The sequence below is a fragment of the Erpetoichthys calabaricus genome, chromosome 8 (genome assembly GCF_900747795.2).
Source record: "Erpetoichthys calabaricus chromosome 8, fErpCal1.3, whole genome shotgun sequence".
Lineage (NCBI taxonomy): Eukaryota > Metazoa > Chordata > Cladistia > Polypteriformes > Polypteridae > Erpetoichthys > Erpetoichthys calabaricus.
This window is the reverse complement of record NC_041401.2, coordinates 131,192,892-131,212,524: the sequence shown is the minus strand read 5'-3', so window position 1 is coordinate 131,212,524 and position 19,633 is coordinate 131,192,892. Positions and strand designations below refer to the sequence as shown.

The window sequence follows — 19,633 nt, the reverse complement described above, 5'->3', positions numbered from 1 at the left end:
GCACTGTCAGTTAATGAGATCGTTATATTTTCATGTGGGATGCTCCTTTTAAAATATTTTTTAACAATTGAGACTGCAATTAACATGAACAACTGTCCTTATAACTTATTTTTTTCAAGATCCATAACACACAGACAGACAGAGCACTGCGTAATACAGAGACAGACAGGCAGAGATATACAAACAAACAGGGAAGGCACACGTACTGAAAGAAAAAGCACTGAATAAGCGCACCCGCTCTAACATCACCCCTCCCCCGATCTGGCTCTCTAAGTAACAGCGCAAGTACAGACGCAAACCAAGTGTAATCAAGAGTCCTGGTTCGATCCCCACTCACTCCTATATTTGCCGTTTTCGGTAGTAAGCTGCTCTTTTTGTTAATATTATACAGTACACACATGCACTTGATTTGTGTCTGTACTTGCGCTGTTACTTAGAGAGTCAGATTGGGGGAGCTTATTCAGTGCTGCAGAAACAACGCGCATGTTGATTTTTTTTTTCTTTCAGTACATGTGCCTTCCCTGTTTGTTTGTATATCTCTGCCTGTCTGTCTCTGTATTATGCAGTGCTCTGTCTGTCTGTGTGTTATGGATCTTGAAAAAAATAAGTTATAAGGACGGTTTGCTGACTTGGAGCACCACTGCCTTACTGTGCCACAGAGACGCGAGTTCGATTCCCAGCTTTGAAGAAAGTGTTTTTTTTTTCCTCAAACGGACATTCAATTTATAAATTGGTATGCACTGTAAATCGTTAACTTTAAAATGTCAATCGCGGTTATTTCTGTTGATTAATTCATGCTTTTTTACTTAGAGTCAGAACAGGAGCTTTTTCAGCTTATTCAGCTTCTGATCTGACTCAAACAGCGCCAGTATAACTTCACACCCAACCTGACGCTGTTAGTTTTCAAATAATATTGCATTACTTCGACGATGTTTTCTGATTGGTACTATTCGCGTCATAAAATGATTTCTTCAAAACGTCACATATATTTGTCTCTTTCTTTTTTTAAAATGTGCGTTGTAGCACTCAGCAACTGGCCACCTGCATGTTCTTGCGCACACTAAATCAGACAGCGCTATATGCAATCATCAGATTCAAATGTTAACAGTTATATAGCACAGAATGGAAATCAGCAGTTCTTAGCATTCCACCTACTGTAACTTGCTTTCTTTTTTCTTCGGTTATAGTCTTGAATAAAAGTGCACTTGTTTTGTTATACTTTTACATCAACATATGTTCCTGTGTTTGAGCTACATGGGCATGCTCAAAAATACACGTATAATGCCACGAAAAGTGCATGCAGACACTTCAGTTCGCAAGCATTGGTACGACAATGCAGTCACAAGTACACTGCAGAGCTTTAGCAGTGTCAGATGGGAAGTGTCTGATGATTGCATATAGCGCTGAAGTTACTGCTCTTTACTATGCTTTCCTCTGCATGTCCAGGAGTACAAAAGAAACAGCATACAGCAACACATGGGGACTGGCAATACTGGGGGAAAAAAACACGCGGTCGTATGTATCGTGATACACTGCAGAACTATAGCGAGTCTTTATGTAAAAACAGCAGTGTCAGGTGGGGGGCGGTAGGGATGGATCCTGAACGCGACTGAGACAATGAAAAGTGAATTTAAAAAAAATAAAGCTAACCTTTACAAATATCATAAATTACACCAGCTGTTACAGACTGAAATCAAATGTATCTTTTTATTCTAAAATAGTGAAAATAAGAACACTTCTCAAATGGGAGTTGTGCAGGATCGAACTCATGAGCTTCTGATTCCCAGTCAGCGACTGATACTGTTACGCCACGGAAGAAGTGATAGTTAATTCATATCAATGTCTCACACTAAGGCGGGTTTTTTTGGCGGTGGCTTTTTTTTGTACCTTTTGTGAAAGTGTTTCTTTGATATTTGGACTTCAGGCTTCATACATTATATAGTTTATGCCTACATTTTGTCAATTGCTACTAGAATATATAACACGTTTCTGTTTTAACAATGTGTTTACACAGATTACTGTAGAAATGCAACTCATATGAAATGCGTGTGTTCCAAATAACAATCTTATTATTTCTACTCTAAAACTCCACTTCACTCCCAGGTAATCAATCAAGGCAAGAGCTGGGAAAAGCTTGTTTACGTTCTAAGTCGTTGGGGGGATGGCATAGCCAGCTGCTGGCAGCTTGTCTTTATCAGTACATTTAGATGACAAAAGACGCTGGCGGAGAGGTGAGAAAGGTTTTAAGAAGCGATTTAAGGTGGGCCGGATATACGAGTTTTTTCGTAGGCTCTGGTTATTCTAGTGTTAAAAAGCACCATGTGGCACTCTTCCCTAGCAATCAAGAATACATCTGTTAATGTGGAATCCTGAAAATTCCAGGGGCCTCATGTATAAACGGTGCGTACGCACAGAAATGTTGCGTACGAACGTTTCCACGCGCAAATCGCGATGTATAAAACCTAAACTTGGCGTAAAGCCACGCACATTTCCAAGGTACCTCATACCCTGGCGTACGCAATTTCTCCGCTCGGTTTTGCAGACTGGCGGCACCCAGCGTCAAAGCAGTGCTACTGTTCCTGTGTGGTCACCCTTTCTTTCTTAGATCCACATTCCTGACGTGGCTTTATAAATACACTGAAACTAACTGCATATTGTTTATTAGTGTAATGCATCTGATTGTAATTAACCTGCAGCAATATAATGGTACAGGGAATAGCCATAGTATTCCAAATACCATAACTGCTTTAGCGTTGTAACTCTCACTGCATCTTCTTCTTTCAGCTGCTCCCGTTAAGGGTTGCCACAGCAGATCATCTTTTTCCATATTACTGTCACTGCACCACTCGGAGTATTTATATCACTGTATCTGAGTGGGGAATCACAGCAGCAGCTGATTGGAAAGAGAATTATCGGTACACAGCATGAAGCAGACGCTGCCTCAGCCACAGCAAAACGCTTCAGAGACTTCCGGACTTTGCGGTTTAGAAAAAGTTTTATCCCAAGAACTATAAACGCACTCAATCAGTCCATCAAGTGCTCCTTGTGGAACTGTTTGTACTTATAAGTTCAATTACCTCACTGTAAACTTGCATTACAGTTATAATATTGCACAACCTGCGCCACTTTATAAAGCGCGTATTTACATATGATGACGATATCATTTTTAAGATGAAATGCAGCAAAATATGTTGATTATATTATACCGATAAAACTTTAACTTCATTTAAATAATCTGTATTGTTAATAATTAAACATGTAAGGACATGGTGCCGCAGCGCTAGCTAGTTCAGGGATTGCTCCTGCATTGCGTTGTATTCTTGCGCTGACGCGACACTGGAAGGATAGACAGATAGAATAATTAAACATGTACTACAAAGATATTTCAATGTTCCTTAAAAGTTTTGAAGAATCGGCGTTCTAAGCTTACAAATGGCTTAATGTCTATTACAGAGCTGATTGTGTGGCGATTGGGTATTTGGAGAAAGAAAAGTAAGGACAGGAATTGGAGGTTAGTACGTTTGAAAGAGACAGTACTGCTGTGATAAATTATTTCATTGAAGGTCGCGCATGGTGCAGCAAGCCTCTTGCGTGAGACATGAACAAGCACTGCGCCACTGTGTTCCCATGTTTAATAACATGCTTTCATTCCTATCATCATGAAAAAGATATCACATAAACATCTCAGTATTTTAATTATTCAGAGAGCTGTAATATCACGAATGTAATGGATTATGTGTCCCGTCGGAGAAAGAGAAAGCCCGTTTAAGAAGCAGGTAGTGATTCACACACATAGAGCACATAGAAGATCAAATACAGAACAAAGCATTTAACATGCTACTTAAGTTACAATGGAATTTGAGAAACTAGTAAATGAAATGATTTTAAGATGAAGTTTATGATGTTCTACTTTAATGGCAAAATAAACTACGTGATTAAAGTGGAAATTTCAAGATTAAAGTTGACATTTCGTGCTTTTTTCCCATTGTGTGCCTATTTTTTTTGTCTGTACCCTAATAAGCTTTCATATGACACTCAGAGGGTGGGCTATGACTCGCCTTTTCACGGTGACTTTGATATGTGATTTCTTTTTTATTTCGGGCACTGTGTGACTTTGTGAACTTGAGCTTTCGACTTTCTTCGACACTCTGTCACTCGATCAACTTCCTTTTGTTGATTATACCACTGTTTAAACCAACAAATAGTACATTTTTCCTTTGCCTCCACTTGGTATTCGCTGAAATTCTTATATTTTCCCCCGTGCTTTTCCCATTGTCTTTTCACAGAAGGCTATATATATTGATTTGCATATTCAAAGAGGCATAATTCTGGGAGGAGTTGGGGCGGGACAGAAGGCGCGTGCACATACGTTACTTTTCACGCTGATCGGGATTTATGTAGCGGAAGAACGTGGAAGTTTGCGTACGTACAGATTCCTGCATCTGAATTTTTCTGTGCGTACGCACATTCCCGCTTTTGTGCTTACGCCATGTTATAGTGTGAGTTCTACGCACGGCGTTATACATGAGGCCCCAGGGCACTATCATCTCCAGCACACTGCACTGGGATGAAATTAACTGCTTCTCTTGAATATAAAACACAGCAGAGTAAGCTGTACAAAATTAATATTAACAGACATCTGACATTTTTTACAATGACATATCTCTTCTCAACCAGCTTCCTCCCCTTGCAACTAAACATTTCACAACTTTCAAGTATTATACTTTCTATGTTTATCCTACATGTAAAAGCACTTTCTTTGTTTTTTTGTTTTTTTTATATACTTTGTCGATCACCACGTATTGTATATACTATGCATGTCCACATATAAGCACATAATGCAAGTTGTGTTTTGTGTGTTTTCAGCTCTAGTATTTCATTCAATGTGACTGTGTCAGCATTATTAATGTTTTCACATTTGTGTGATCAAATTCTTGTACATGACACATACTGGTTGAGTAATTTCAAGTTATCAGGATGCTAAACTCACATACTCAGATGTTTATATGTGTGCTATGCTCTTTTCATAATGGTAAATGCGAGGAACACCCAGGATCAAACCTGCAACCCCTTCATTTAAAAGCAGCTGTTCTTACCTCTACACCAACCATGCAATTGACATTGAGGTTTGGTTTTTACATATTGACAGCAACATGTAAATTGAATAATTTATTTTTCTTTGGTTATATTCTTGAATAAAGGTGCACTTGTTTTGTTATACCTTTTATGAAAGTTTTTTTTGATATTTGGACTTCAGTCTTCACACATTATACATTTCATATCAACATTTTATTCATTTTTACTATAACATGAAAATAATTCTGTTTTAGTTATGTGTTAAACATTTCTTAACTTGTTTTTCCTGTTATCCTACATTTACCCAGATCGTTGTAGACACGGAGCACACATGAAATGTATGTATTCTTAATAACAATATATTATTTCAGTCAGTCATTCTCCAACCTGCTATATACTAACAAAGGGTCACGGGGATCTGCTGGACCCAATCGCAGCCAACACAGGGCGCAAGGCATAAAAAATCCCGGGCAGGGCACCAGCCCACTGCAGGGCACACACACACACCCACACACCAAGCACACATTAGAGACAATTTAGGATCGTCAATGCACCTAACCTGCATGTCTTTGGACTTTGGGAGAAAACCGGAGCACCCAGAGGAAACCCATACAGACACGGGGAGAACATGCAAACTGCACGCAGTGAGGACCCTGGAAGCAAATCCAGGTCTCCTAACTGTCGAGGCAGCAGCGCTACCACTGCGCCACCATGCTGCCCTACAATGTATTATTTGCCCTATACAATTCCAGACACCTCACACCCAGATAAACAGACTTGAGCTGGGAGAACTTCATCTGTATCGGTGGGGGATGGGATTGCAGGCTGCTTACTGTTTGTGCTAATTGATTAATTTGCAAAATAAATAAATAAAATAATTTTGCTGATGAAAAGGTGAGAAGGAATTTAAGGTGGCCTGGCATTACGACTTTTTTCGGAGGCTTCTGGGATTCTAGTGTTAAGCTAAAGTACTTTTTTATTTTTAATTTTTTGAATGTATTTTCTTATTTCTAGACCCGGGCTATCCCTTTTGCTGTCCATGCTGTGGTCACAACATCTGATCTGGAGTTCAATAAGGCTGTACTGGATTTCGGGCACTGCTCCATTTTTCACTCCGTTCAGCTCAGCATTAAAATAACAAACCACTCACTCCTCCCACAGGACTTTGGCTTTGTGCAGCTCCCACAGGTAATTAAATTTGTTCTTCCAGTGTTGTATAAGGTATCCACATTTTAGTAAAAGATACAATACCTTTCTGGAAAGTGATACAAATAAAAGTTTGAAAGTTTTTGATAATAATTGTACTAAAGTATAAAAGATACAATTAAGTGTAGGATCTCTCTCTCTCTCTCTCTCTCTCTCTCTCTGTTTTATATGTAGTCAAAAGTTCTTACAAACTTAAAATATTTCAGATGACCATTTTTTGATTTTCAATAGTATTACAATCAATATAGTATATGAACCATGTAACTGCAGCTTGAAGCAGTGACATACTGGACATCTTAAGGACACTAATAAGAGAGGCATACAAGTCCAGTCTACTTTAAGAATGGACAAATTTTTTCTCAAGAACCCCTTCATAGAATAAATATTCATAACAATAACACCTAATTACCCCCATTTTTGTTTTAATAGTATTAAACTAAATGAAAAAAATACAGAATTAGTTTAATAATAACATTCATCAAAGCAAATTCTAATAAGGCATTGCACATCATTAAATAATATTTAATAAAGTCCATTACCTTGAATGTATCACTTCTAGTTTCACATTTAACACTAGAATTACCAAAGCCTACAAAAAAACTCTTTTGTCTTGTAAATGTGTCGATAAGCACAAGCAGCCTGCTATACCATCCCCCCACCACCGCAGAAAGGTCCCAGCTCAAGCCTTCATTATCTTGGAGTGAAGTGCTGCAGTTTTAGAGGGGAAATAATAGATCGTTATTTGGAACACATGCATTTCATGTGTATTCCATATCTACAACAATCTATGTAAACACATCGTTAAAACAGAAACTTTTTTCATGTTTTAGTAATAAATGACAAAATGTCGACATGAACTGTATAATGTCTGAAGCCTAAAGTCCAAATATCAAATAAACACTTTCACAAAAGGTGCAAGTGCAATATGACAGCTTCCGTGGTGCAATATATACAATCATCAAATTCAAATGTTAACTGTTCCCACACATCCAAGAACTATCCTTCCTACATTTACGACATGTGTACCTGTTGCAATGTACACACTTCTCTCTATTCTTTGGTTCCTATTGCATTGAAGGGGTGCCTGACACTGACTGCTTTTTTGGGCGAAGCGGCGGTCTTGGAACAGAAGCTTGTCGATGTTGCATTCTCTTTTTCTTTTTCCATCGCTTTTTTTTCTAAGAAGCGACAAGGAAGTTCCTCTGCAAGGTGAGCAAAGAACACTCTTCTTTTCTCAGTGGACCCGTGCATGCCTTGTACAGTAAATGTGCATTCATCACCGCCAAGTCAAGCATGTTGTAGCACTCAGCAACTGGCCACCTGTGTGTTCCTGCTCACATTGAATAAGCTCATGCCTTGTGGTCCATGATGTCAACACATCATCGGGGAAAAAAAGAGAGACAAATATATCAGAAAACATCGTCACACTAATGCAATATTATTTGAAAATGAACAGCGTCAGATCGGGTGTAAATTTATGGTACTTTTAAAAGTTAGCTTTTTTTTCCCACTTTTATTCTCTCTGTCACGATCACACTGTCCCTCCCCATCCTCCTAATCTGACCCTAACTAATAGTGTCAGGATAAATTTACACCCGATCTGACACTGTTCAGTGAGATACGAAGAAGGCAGATTCACCAGCTTTTGTGTGTCAGCTTTTATACCCCCAGTTATACAGTTATTCCCAGTTTCAAATAAAAACTAACAGCGTCAGATCTCTTGTATTGTGATCGTGACTGAGAGAATAAAAGTGAAAAAAATGCTTTTTTGTAAAAACTTTTATAAGTACTATAAATTTACATCAGCTGTTACAGACGCAAATCAAATGCGTGCTTTTATTGTATGATATTAACAATAAGAGCAGCTCACTACTCAAAATAGTAAATTTGCACGGTACCCAGGATTGATCCCACGGCCTCTTGATTACAAGTCAGCAGTTCTTACTGCTGCACCACGGAAGCTGTTGTATTGCACTTGCACCTTTTATGAAAGTTTTTATTTGATATTTGGACTTCAGACTTCACACATTATACAGTTCATGTCGACATTTTGTCATTTTTTACTAAAACACGAGAAACGTTTCTGTTTTAGCAATGTTTCTGTTTTAGCGATGTGTTTACATAGATTGTTGTAGATACGGAACACACACATGAAATGCATGTGTTCCAAATAACGATCTATTATTTCCCCTCTAAATCTCCAGCACTTCTCTCCAAGATAATGAAGGCTTGAGCTGGGCCCTTTCTGCAGCGGTTGGGGGGATGGTATAGCAGGCTGCTTGCTGCTTGTGGCTATCGACACATTTACAAGACAAAAAACGCTGACGGAGAGGTGCAAAGGGATTTAAGGTGGGATGGAATTATGAGTTTTTTCGTAGGCTTTGGTAATTCTAGAGTTAAAGGAATGGCCTTTTGGCTTATTTTAGGCTTTTCTAAGTAGTTCACAATCTGTTTTAGAGCCATGATGTCCAGGATAATGTAAGACAGCACATAAATGCACAACTATACTTTGCATTAGCTTGAGGATTAGCCCCACCCTGTTTGGCAGCCTGCCGTGAGGAAAGTGTCTAAACTCTGCATCTGCTGTGAGAGTGATGGAGACGGACTGCTCATCACTAACATTCAAACCTACCACGTGCTGCAGGCTGCGGCAAGGTGTAATTGAAATGACTGATTAGGTAATCGTGTTGGAAGAGAGGAGAGATTTAACCAGGTTAACCTGGTTAATTTATTATCAATCAATTATCAGCAATAATGCTAGAAATTAATTAAATAATTCAGTAAGGACCCCACTATATTTACCTTACCCTTCTCTGTCTCTTGCCATTACACTTATATCCAGGTAACTAAAGCACACTTGTTTTAAGAAGTAGAGTAACACAATTTATTGATAAACATAAGTATTAAAGAAATATGATAACTGCATATATGTATTGATGTATAAGACACAACACAGACATATTACACAGACAATCATATAGCATAGGCTGGCTTACTGATTATTTAGAGTTTTAATTTATCTTGAAAGAGATAAATAGTTTTGCGATATCAAGTCTTTAAAGGTGATATCCAATGTTGTGTGGAGTTGTTGTTTTATTATTGCTCCGTTTTCAAGTAGAGTGTTCTTCTTGCATTGGAGTGCACTCTTTCTCTTTTCTGCATAATTCTTTATTTGTGATGTACTGTGATGCTGGTGTCTCAGCTCACTTTCTGCTGTGTCTTCTACAACTTTGTAGAGAAAACCATTACTCTTTCTGGATCAAGAGTTAAGATGCTGAAGTTCCCCTTTTGAAGTAATGGCTGTTTCTCAGCAGACTGAGCTCAACTCTTAGACTGGCCCATTGGATCTCAGAGAGAAGAGATTTTCAGTTTCAGCTACCCAAAAAGCAGATATTGCCAGCTTTCTAGAAGGGCATTTGTAGAGTGAGAGCACAGTTTTCCCCTGGGGAAGAGTCATCAGGGAGCTCAGTAAGAGAATCCCTATGTTCCTCTCAGGGTTTCTCTACAGGAATAGGATGCAGCTAGTTTTTAAGAAATTTGTATCCTCTCACGACTGGATTAAAGTCACTTCCATTTACAAAATAAGTGTAATCCCATAGATGTATTGTTTTGTTCATCACAGTTGTCATTCATCAATTTATAGCTGTTTGTTCTGGCTCTAATTTATACCTTTGTCATCAGATGAAATATAGGTTTGTCCTGGTACAAAGAGCTTGGTCACTTGCCTTGAAATGTAGTAGGAGAAGATGAAGCTAATGTCCTCACCTCTGTTAAATCTGCTTTCATAACAGGCCTTGTGTGTCTAGTTGTGGTGGACTGATTTCTACCATAAAGGTTGAGAAATATTTTGTATGTCTTTATTTGTAATCTAGACAAGCAACTGTAATACTAATTACATGTAAGCAAATGTAATACTGATTTACATATACAGGTAGTCCCCAGGTTACGGACATCCGACCTGCGACATACGAATGGGGCTGCAGCTGCGAAGCATGTGCCTCAGTAACTGCCGCTCCATCATCTTCGGCCTGGGGACGCTGCAAGCGGTGGCTGGACGGAGGCTGGAGGGGGTCGATTTTGCTGCTCGCGCAGTGTAGTGTAGTGTCCGTCGGGCGGCTCCCGGCGGCAAGCGGTTTCACTGCCCAACCCACCACACACGGCTGCCCCGTTCGTTCTAGTTGGGCGGCTGGTAATGCTGCAAGTGGTGACCTTGTTGTGGCTGAATGGAGGCCATTGAGGGTGAATGGGGAATCGGGGGGTAGCATTGTAGTGTGCTTCGGATGGCTGCGTGTTGAATGGGGGCAGTGGTGTGGCAGACACTACAGGCAGCACACTGTGACTGTGATGTGGGCTGGTGATGAACCGCCCCTCGCTGCCCCCATTCATTCTCAATAGCAAGCCTGCTTGTACTATTACGCACATAGCAGGAAGTTGTCTCTTGTCAGTACAGGGTGGTCCATATCTAATTCTGCAGATCCAGATCATCTGGATGTCTTTGATTTATGCAGGGACTATTCCAGTTTGGTGTGAAGACGATTCTTCGTGTCGTCAGTTTGCATGCTTCTCGATGGCCCGGGATTTTTCGGGTGATTTTCTATGTAATAAACTGAATAACTTCTAGCATAATGAAAATTGCAAAATTAGATCTGGACCACCCTATACATCAGACATGTTGACGACTGGTGTCTAACCTGCTGTGATAGCGTGTACAGTGCTGTACAGAAGAGCTCATCTTAACCTTTTGTCTTCACCCTTCACGAATGTCTCTGAAACACAAATCTGATGCAAGTGCTGGTGCTACAGTAAAGAAGAGAAAAACCATCACCATTGAAAATAAAGTAGAAATAATAAAAAGGTCAGAAAGAGGTGAAACTCCATCATTCATTGGCAGAGCACTTGGTTGCAGTCGGTCAACAATAACATTTATTAAAGTAATGTACCTGTTCCGACTTACATACAAATTCAACTTAAGTACAAACCTACAGTCCCTATCTCGTACGTAACCCGGGGACTGCCTGTATAATAATAGTGTTTCAGGAGACATATTTTACTACATTGATGAAAACAGCAGTACTATAATGTTTACCTAATCAACTCCCCCAGTCTTTAGTACTCACCTAGGATGTGGAATTTAGGATGAGGGGGATGGAGCATAAGGCCAGCTTGGTAAGAGTGGCTGTGTTTGGACTTAGAGCCAAGTCCATGTTTCATAACATGATATCTGTGGTGCCAAAATGTATTTTAAGTGTTGTGAGAAGGAATGGAAACATTACAAAGTGGTGAATAATTTACCGTCCCAACTTTTTTTGGAATGTGTTGCATGCCTGAAATACAGAAAAGGATGTATATTAAGAAATGAAATGAAGTTGACCAGACAGAGCATGAAATATCTTGGGTTCATACTGTCTGCAATGAAATAAAAGTCAAGCTAAATTTAAGAATCACTGCATTTTTTTGCATTTTCCATACCATTTTTTTTGATTTGAGAGAGACAAAGAGTTGGTGGATGTTCAGTCAAATAAAGACTGAGCACAAAAAATCAAAGGTGAAAAAGTTAGTAACTTCTTAAGGGGTGCAGAAACGACAAAGCGACAATGCAACCAGTGGTGTGAGTATGAAGCTCCATGAAACTTCTGAAGCTACTTCCTGATTGTGCCAAAAAAAGATCTAAAGTTTCAAAAATAGTGACATCTGGAGGGTTAAATAAATCGCAGCAGCCACAAGATTGACACAACTGATGGAGTAAGCACACATACAACCCTTGTTAATCGCATAGCTTCAGTCTGTCAATAAAAGCCTAAGAATGCTGTTTGTTCATTTTGATGTTATGATAATCATATTGTCAATAAAATGTTGAAATAAATGTACATAATAGTATGGGTTACAATTTTCTACAACAAAATAATGTTTAAATGTGTTCTCCTAAAGATGTTATTTTTTGCTGGTGTGAGCACTGTAGCAACACGGCAGTGCTCACCTGCACTGGATGCCAGTGGATTCTCTGCCCTTTTAGGTAGCTCATTATTCTTGGAGGGATCACTCATTTTTGCTGCAGTAGTTTTAAATAATTTGCTGCTTTTGACAGGCTTGCTGTTTTTCTGGCAATAAATCTGCCTATTTGAATGACGAAATGCTAATTACTAGTATCGGTGACTCTACATAGGGTTGCCATCCCTTCTTTGTTTTATAGACTCATTCTGTATTTGAAATTAACATATTGCGTTACTTAACAAATCAATACTGAATGCTATTTGTTTATACATCACTCATAGAATTTGAAAATCATCTATAATACAATCATCAAATATAATCAAGTTTTTTCTTAATAAAACATTTAAAGGTATGTTGGCTAAACAAACAGACGAGCAAAATTAGCTCTCTCATGGAGCATTTTCTTTTGCAAATGATGATGCATGCGATGTCAAAAGGCATGTCGCTGGAGAGAGGCACACTATTAATATGAGAGGGAGCACCCAGAGTTATTTCAAATTCCTTGTGTTTCATACATTACCTGAAGCAGACATAGTAATGATGCATTATTGATATTTGAATACACTAATTTCATTAATAGTCTTCTTTTTCTTCTTCTTTTGGGGTTGCCACAGCGGATCATCTTCTTCCATATCTTTCTGTCCTCTGCATCTTGTTCTGTTACACCCTTCACCTGCATGTCCTCTCTCACCACATCCATAAAGCTCCTCTTAGGTCTTCCTCTTTTCCTCTTATCTGGCAGCTCTATCCTTAACATCCTTCTCACCTCTCTGACTTTGTCTCCCAACCGTCCAACTTGAGCTGACCCTCTAATGTACTCATTTCTAATCCTATCCATCCTTGTCACACCCAGTGCAAATCTTAGCATCTTTAACTTTGCCACCTCCAGCTCTGGTCAGTGCCACCATCTCCAACCCATATAACAAAACTGGTCTCACTGCATCTGTCACTCCTACCGCAGACTTCATCACTGTCACACTTTACTCGTACATATCCTGTACCACTCTTACATACTTCTCTGCCACTCCCGACTTCCTCATACAATACCACAACTCATCCCTATCATATGCTTTCTCCAGTTCCACAAAGACACAATGCAACTATTTCTGGCTTTCTCTATGCTTCTCCATCAACATCCTCAGAGCAAACATTGCATCTGTGGTGATCTTTCTTAGCATGAAACCATACTGCTGCTCACTAATCATCACCTCACTTCTTAACCTAGCTTCCACTACTCTTTCCCATAACTTCATTCTGTGGCTCATCAATTTTATCCCCCTGTAGTTACTACAGTCCTGTGCATCCCCCTTATTCTTAATTATCAGCACCAGTACACTTCTTCTCCACTCCTCAGGCATACCCTCACTTTCCAAGATTCCATTCAACAATCTGGTTAAAAACTCCACTGCCATCTCTCCTAAACACCTCCATGCTTCCACAGGTATCATCTGGACCAACGGCCTTTTCCAGTTTTCATCCTCTTCATAGCTCTCCTTGCTAATCCGTTGCACTTCCTGATTCACTATCTCCCCATCATCCAACCTTCTCTCTCTCTCGTTCTTTTCTTTCATCAGCCTCTCAAAGTGCTCTTTCCATCTACTCAACACATTCTCCTCACTTGTGAATATGTTTCCATCTTTATCCTTTTTCACCCTAACCTGCTGCACATCTTTCCCTGCTCGGTCCCTCTGTCTCACAAGTCGGTACAGGTCCTTTTCTCCCTCCTTAGTGTCCAACCTCTCATACAACTCATCATACGCCTTTTCTTTATCCTTCACCACCTCTCTCTTCACCTTGCGCCTTATCTTCTTGTACTCTTGTCTACTTTCTGCATCTCTCTGACTATCCCACTTCTTCTTCGCCATCCTCTTCCTCTATATACTCTCCTGTACTTTTCCATCCTACCACCAGGTTTCCTTTTCCTCCTTCCTCTGTCCAGATGTCATGCCAAGCACCCTTCTTGCTGACACCCTTACTACATCTGCAGTAGTTGCCCAGCTGTCTGGTAACTCTTCACTGCCACCCAGTGCCTGTCTCACCTCCTCCCTAAACTCAACCTTGCAGTCTTCCTTTTTCAACTTCCACCATTTGATCACCCTTCACTCTCTTCCTCTTCTTGATCTCTAACGTCATCCTACAGACTACCATCCTATGCTGTTTAACTACACTTTCCCCTGCCACCACTTTTCAGTCTTCAATCTCCTTCAGATAAACTCTTCTGCATAGGATGTAATCTACCTGTGTGCATCTTCCTCCACTCTTGAACGTCATTCTTTGTTCCTCCCTCTTCTTAAAATACGTATTCACCACAGCAATGTCCATCCTTTTGGCAAAATCCACTATTCTCTGACCTTCTTCATTCCTCTCCTTGACACCATACCTACCCATCAGCTTCTCGTCTCCACTGTTCCCTTCACCAACATGCCCACTGAAATCCGCTCCAATCACCACTTTCTGTCCCTTGGGTACACTGTTCATCACTTCATCCAACTCACTCCAGAAATCTTCTTTCTCATCCATCGCACACCCAACTTGTGGGACATATGCACTAATGACATTCATCATCCCGCCTCAGTTTCCAGCTTCATAATCATCACTCTGTCTGACACTGACACTTTTCACCTCTAAAACACTCCTGACATACTGTTCCTTCAGAATAACACCTACCCCATTTCTCCTCCCATCCACACCATGATAGAACAATTTGAATCCACCTCCGATCCACCTGGCCTTACTCCCCTTCCATTTGGTCTCTTTTATGCACAATATATCAGCCTTCCTTCTCTCCATCATATCTGCTAACTCTCTCCCCTTACCAGTCATACTGCCAACATTCAAAGTTCCTACCCTCAGTTCTGCTCTCTTTACCTTCCTCCTCTCCTCCTGCCTCCGGATACGTCTCCCCCTTCTTCCTGTCCTTTTCCTGCCAACAGTAGCCCAATTTCCGCCAGCACCCTGTTGGCTAACAGTACTGGTGGCGGTTGTTGTTGACCCGGGGCTCGACCGATCCGATATGGAAATTTGTATTGTTATCCACATATTGTTTTGGCAAAATTTTACACCGGATGCCCTTCATGGCATAACCTTCCCCATTTATCCGGGCTTGGGACCGGCACAAAGAAACACACTGGTTTGTGTATCCTCTGTGGCTGGGTTAATTAATAGTAAATATGTAAAATTTAATTTGAGCTTAACATATACCCTAGCACTTGGAACTTCCTACGACACAGCAGCAGCACTGCCACTGCATCACCATGCCATGCATTCCTTGGTTATTAGCATATTTAAATGTGGCCTTAAAAATGTTTTAAGAAAAAAATACATATTTCAGACTTTTTGTTGTGACATAGTACATCTGCCTAGTCAACACTCAATGATTCCTCAGCAAACAATCACAAATAAGATTAAAACGTAGTACTACCTCAGTAAGCGCTCAGTGTCAATGGACTGACGCCCTGTCCAGTGATTACTGTCTTCCTCATGATGCTTGCTTGGATGGGCCCTGGCTTTTCCCTTGACCTTGTTCAAGAAAAGAGGGGTTTACAAAATAGTTGGATGGATTCCCTTCCATTAATGTGCAAATCTGAGACATGAACGTTGTTAGGAAAATTCCAGGAATCTTGAAAAAAAATGAGCCAGCAGAACTAACCATATCTATAAGGTGGACATGTTTCTGGGAAAGAACTCGCACCGCAGCACACACACACAAATGCACACATTGACCATATTGCCATCACTGGCGTCAAAAAAATGTCCTGGATCATTTTGTTTTTGACATGTGCAGTATAACTGCATTTGGGGAGTCTGTCTTTTAGGGTATACAGTGATGTAAGCACCCGCTGCACACTGAGTAATATTTCCTCCATTACTTGAAACTATCCCACATTTTGGGAAGTTGTGTGGTTCTAAACATTTCAGTGTTCCACCCACCTATTTATTTCTTGAACCTCCACAAACCAGTTTTATGGATACAGAGAGAAGTTGTGAATTCCATTAGCACTAAACAAAAATTAAGACAGGAATGCTCCCCCATTCCCCAGAGATGTTAAATGTTAAAAGACATTTTTTTCATGAATAGAAAGAGATCATTGACTGGGCTGACTGGCAAGTCAAAGGAGTTCAATCCTATTAAGAGAAACACCAGTAAAACATACAAGTTTTACTTTTTTAACTTCGATCCTATAGCAGTAATATACAGTATTTGTTAGAATATTCACAAAGCTTTTCTGTGCCACTCAAATAAAATGTTTTTCTTGCTTCTGTAACCAGTTCAATTGAATAATAATAATAAACAAGCGGTGATCTACATGTTGCTGTTTCTATTTTCTTTTACAATATTACTGATTAACATTATGACTCATATTATTTTAGTGTTTGTGCCCTGTGAATGAGCAGCACCCTCTGAGGATTATTTGCACTCAATGTTGTCAGGAAAAGAGTGGGTGAAGTTTGGTGTAGGGATATGCAAATTAGCAAAGACAATTCTTTGTGTCTCCTCAAGAAGTGCTAATAGCATTCAAATTTTGGAACAGTAGATCATGCTATAGAATCAACACACAACAATATAATTCCTTATACAGTGGATTCAATTTTACTTTTTCACAGTGCCGCCTAACTCACACATGTGCAATATCAATGATAAAATGAAAGTAAATGAAAACTGTTTAATTTATTCCACCATAACCAATGTCATTTAAATTGTTTAAGTCAAAGCCCTCACATCTAATAAAGCACCAAACAGGAGTGCCTGTTAGCCGTGTTTCACCTTGCTTTCTGTTTCATTAACTTTGTGCTAAAGACAGACCAATTTTGGCATGGGTGTGCTCATATCAGTTAAGCAACAGAACCGTCAAAGAGTACTCATCTCACTGATACTGTGTTCTGGATTGAGCCGATCAGAACTAACTTGTCACTACAAGGTGTCAATGGCTCAAATACTTTAAATATCTTATGAAACATACACATCTCTCAATGGCTCTGCAATGAGTATATTTTTGTTAGGCTCAGTTTGCTGTCAAGACCAGATTTTTTCCTTTCCATAGGTGAGACACTGAAGCTTTTGCAGCCTGTTTTCATGACCTGCTACAGGAGCGTACAGATGCTATACAGTAATAAAGATAATAGGGAAAGCTGTACAGATATTAAGATGGTGAAGATTAATAAAAAAGAATAATAACAACACGTTCAATTTTTATGAAGTATGCAACTTAACTAATTTGATAATTAAAGTAAAATCACTTCTTTTCTTGTGTTCCTGAGGCACATTTTTAACCTAGCTTTAACAAAGCATGCACACCATTGTTTTTCAGGTTTCGTACAATGCAATGCAAAAAGTGGTGTGCACTCATGCTTGAAGTGATCAGTTAGGCCAGACTGGCGGAAAAGGCAACTTGGGCCAATAAGGAGGTTAAAGAGCACGGGCTTAGCTACACAGCCACCATTTTATGCACATCTCAGTTTAATTCCAAATAAAAATAAGCTATATCAGGGATATGTAAAGCTCCAATGTATATATCATAATTTACTATGACTTAAAATCGAGCAGCAAACACATTGGTGTGTAATGAAAATCCAATCTATTCTAAACAATAAAATGTGACTGCTTAATCCAGCATTACAGTTTCCCAAATTTTTGGAATACTAAGATTTATAATTTAAATTATAGTACTTCAGTAATAAAATGCAATAAAGTATTTATAGCATGATAAGTTGTTCAATTCATTTAAATAATGTGTTTTCAATTTGTTATGTGGAGAATCAGGAAGAAGAAAAGGGAAGGACAAGAGCCCAGCGGCTGAAAAACAGTACAACCATACGTAATATGTAATGAAATTTATTTGCTTTATTTAATGATTGTGGAAAAATAACATTATATAAATTAAAGATACGTATATATAAAGAATTTACCAATAGCCACCAGGTTGGCTAAGCAGTAAAACATGTATCTATAAAGCTTTAGAAACACCACAACAGGACATATGCGTGCATACAAACAGGAATATGTCAAAGTAGAAACTCACCTTGTGTGCAACTTACTCAATATTTGTTCAGTACAACTTTTTTAGGACTGTCCGTGCCCGGGTCATTCACAGTGATCGAACATAGCACTTGTGATAAAGCCTGACTGTACATGTAGAATGCATGAAGCTTTGCAGAAACACTTCCAAAATTATGTATTTTACTAAAGCACATTCACCATATTTTACTAAAGTACATTCATATAACTGGGCTCTCAGGTACCAATCTGTTGGTGAAATGCGTGCAAAAACAATGAAAGAACATGGAGGTGCTTGTGTCTTTTGATTCACTGGTGTGGCATGACAGAGTATGCTAAAAGTTACCACACTATCAAATATCTGGTACTGTATAATAGTCTAGATTGTTCTCTATAATTAAACCTTAATTTTTCTAATCTCAAAAAGTCTGACTGCCAGAAGCAACCTAAAATATACTTGGCGAAAGAAGAAAAAAGATATTGCTGCAAAAGTTCTAAGGAAAGTACTTGTTGTTGCTGAAGCTATTTTAACAATATTTTAGGAACTATGTTTTTTGCTGTGAGGTTTTATTTTTTGGTGTTGTCAATTAATATTAGAATCCCTGAAGCATACGAAAAAAGTCATAATGCCCGGCCACCTTAAATTCCTTCGCAGCTCTTCATCAGCGTCTTTGTTTTGCAAATGTGTCAATCAGCACAAGCACCAAGCAGCCTGCTATTTCATCCCCCATTGACACAGCTGAAGTTCTCCCTGCTCAAGTCTGTTTATCTGGGTGTGAAGTCCCAGGAGTTGCATAGGGTAAATAATGTATCATCATTTGGAATGCCTAAATTTCATTTGTGTTCCGTGCCTACAATGATCTAGGTAAATGTAGGATGATAGGAAATTCAAGGCAAGAAATGTTGAACACATTACTAAAACAGAAACTTTATTAATGTTATAATAATGACAAAATGTTGACGTGAAGTGTATAATATGTGAAGACTGAATTCCAAATATCAAATAAACACTTTCACAAAAGATATAACAAAACAAGTGTGCCTTTATTCAAGAATATAACCGAAGAAAAAAGAAATTATTCAATTTATATGTTGCTATCAGTATGTAAAAACTGAAGTCCATTTATCAATTGCATAGGTGTGTTAGAGGTAAGAACGGCTGCTTCTAAAGAGGTTGCGGGTTTGATCCTCGGTCTTCCCTACATTTTCCATTATGAGTAGTGAGCCGCTATTATTATTACTATAATATAATAAAAACATATATTTGTTTTGAGTGTGTAACAGCCGGTGTAAAGGTTTGATACTTGTAAAAGATATCACTGAAGGGATATAAGCAGACACACATGTAGCAGGGCTACATAGTAG

General features: G+C 39.1%; 1 protein-coding gene across 1 annotated transcript in view; it reads left to right on the top strand.

Annotated features, from left to right (window-relative positions):
• Positions 1-19,633, top strand: part of cfap74 (cilia and flagella associated protein 74) — a 525,252-nt gene that overhangs the window by 305,711 nt on the left and 199,908 nt on the right. The window contains exon 24 of the mRNA XM_051931357.1: positions 6,091-6,264. Coding sequence (XP_051787317.1) covers positions 6,091-6,264 — 174 coding nt within the window. The remainder of the gene's footprint in view (positions 1-6,090; positions 6,265-19,633) is intronic.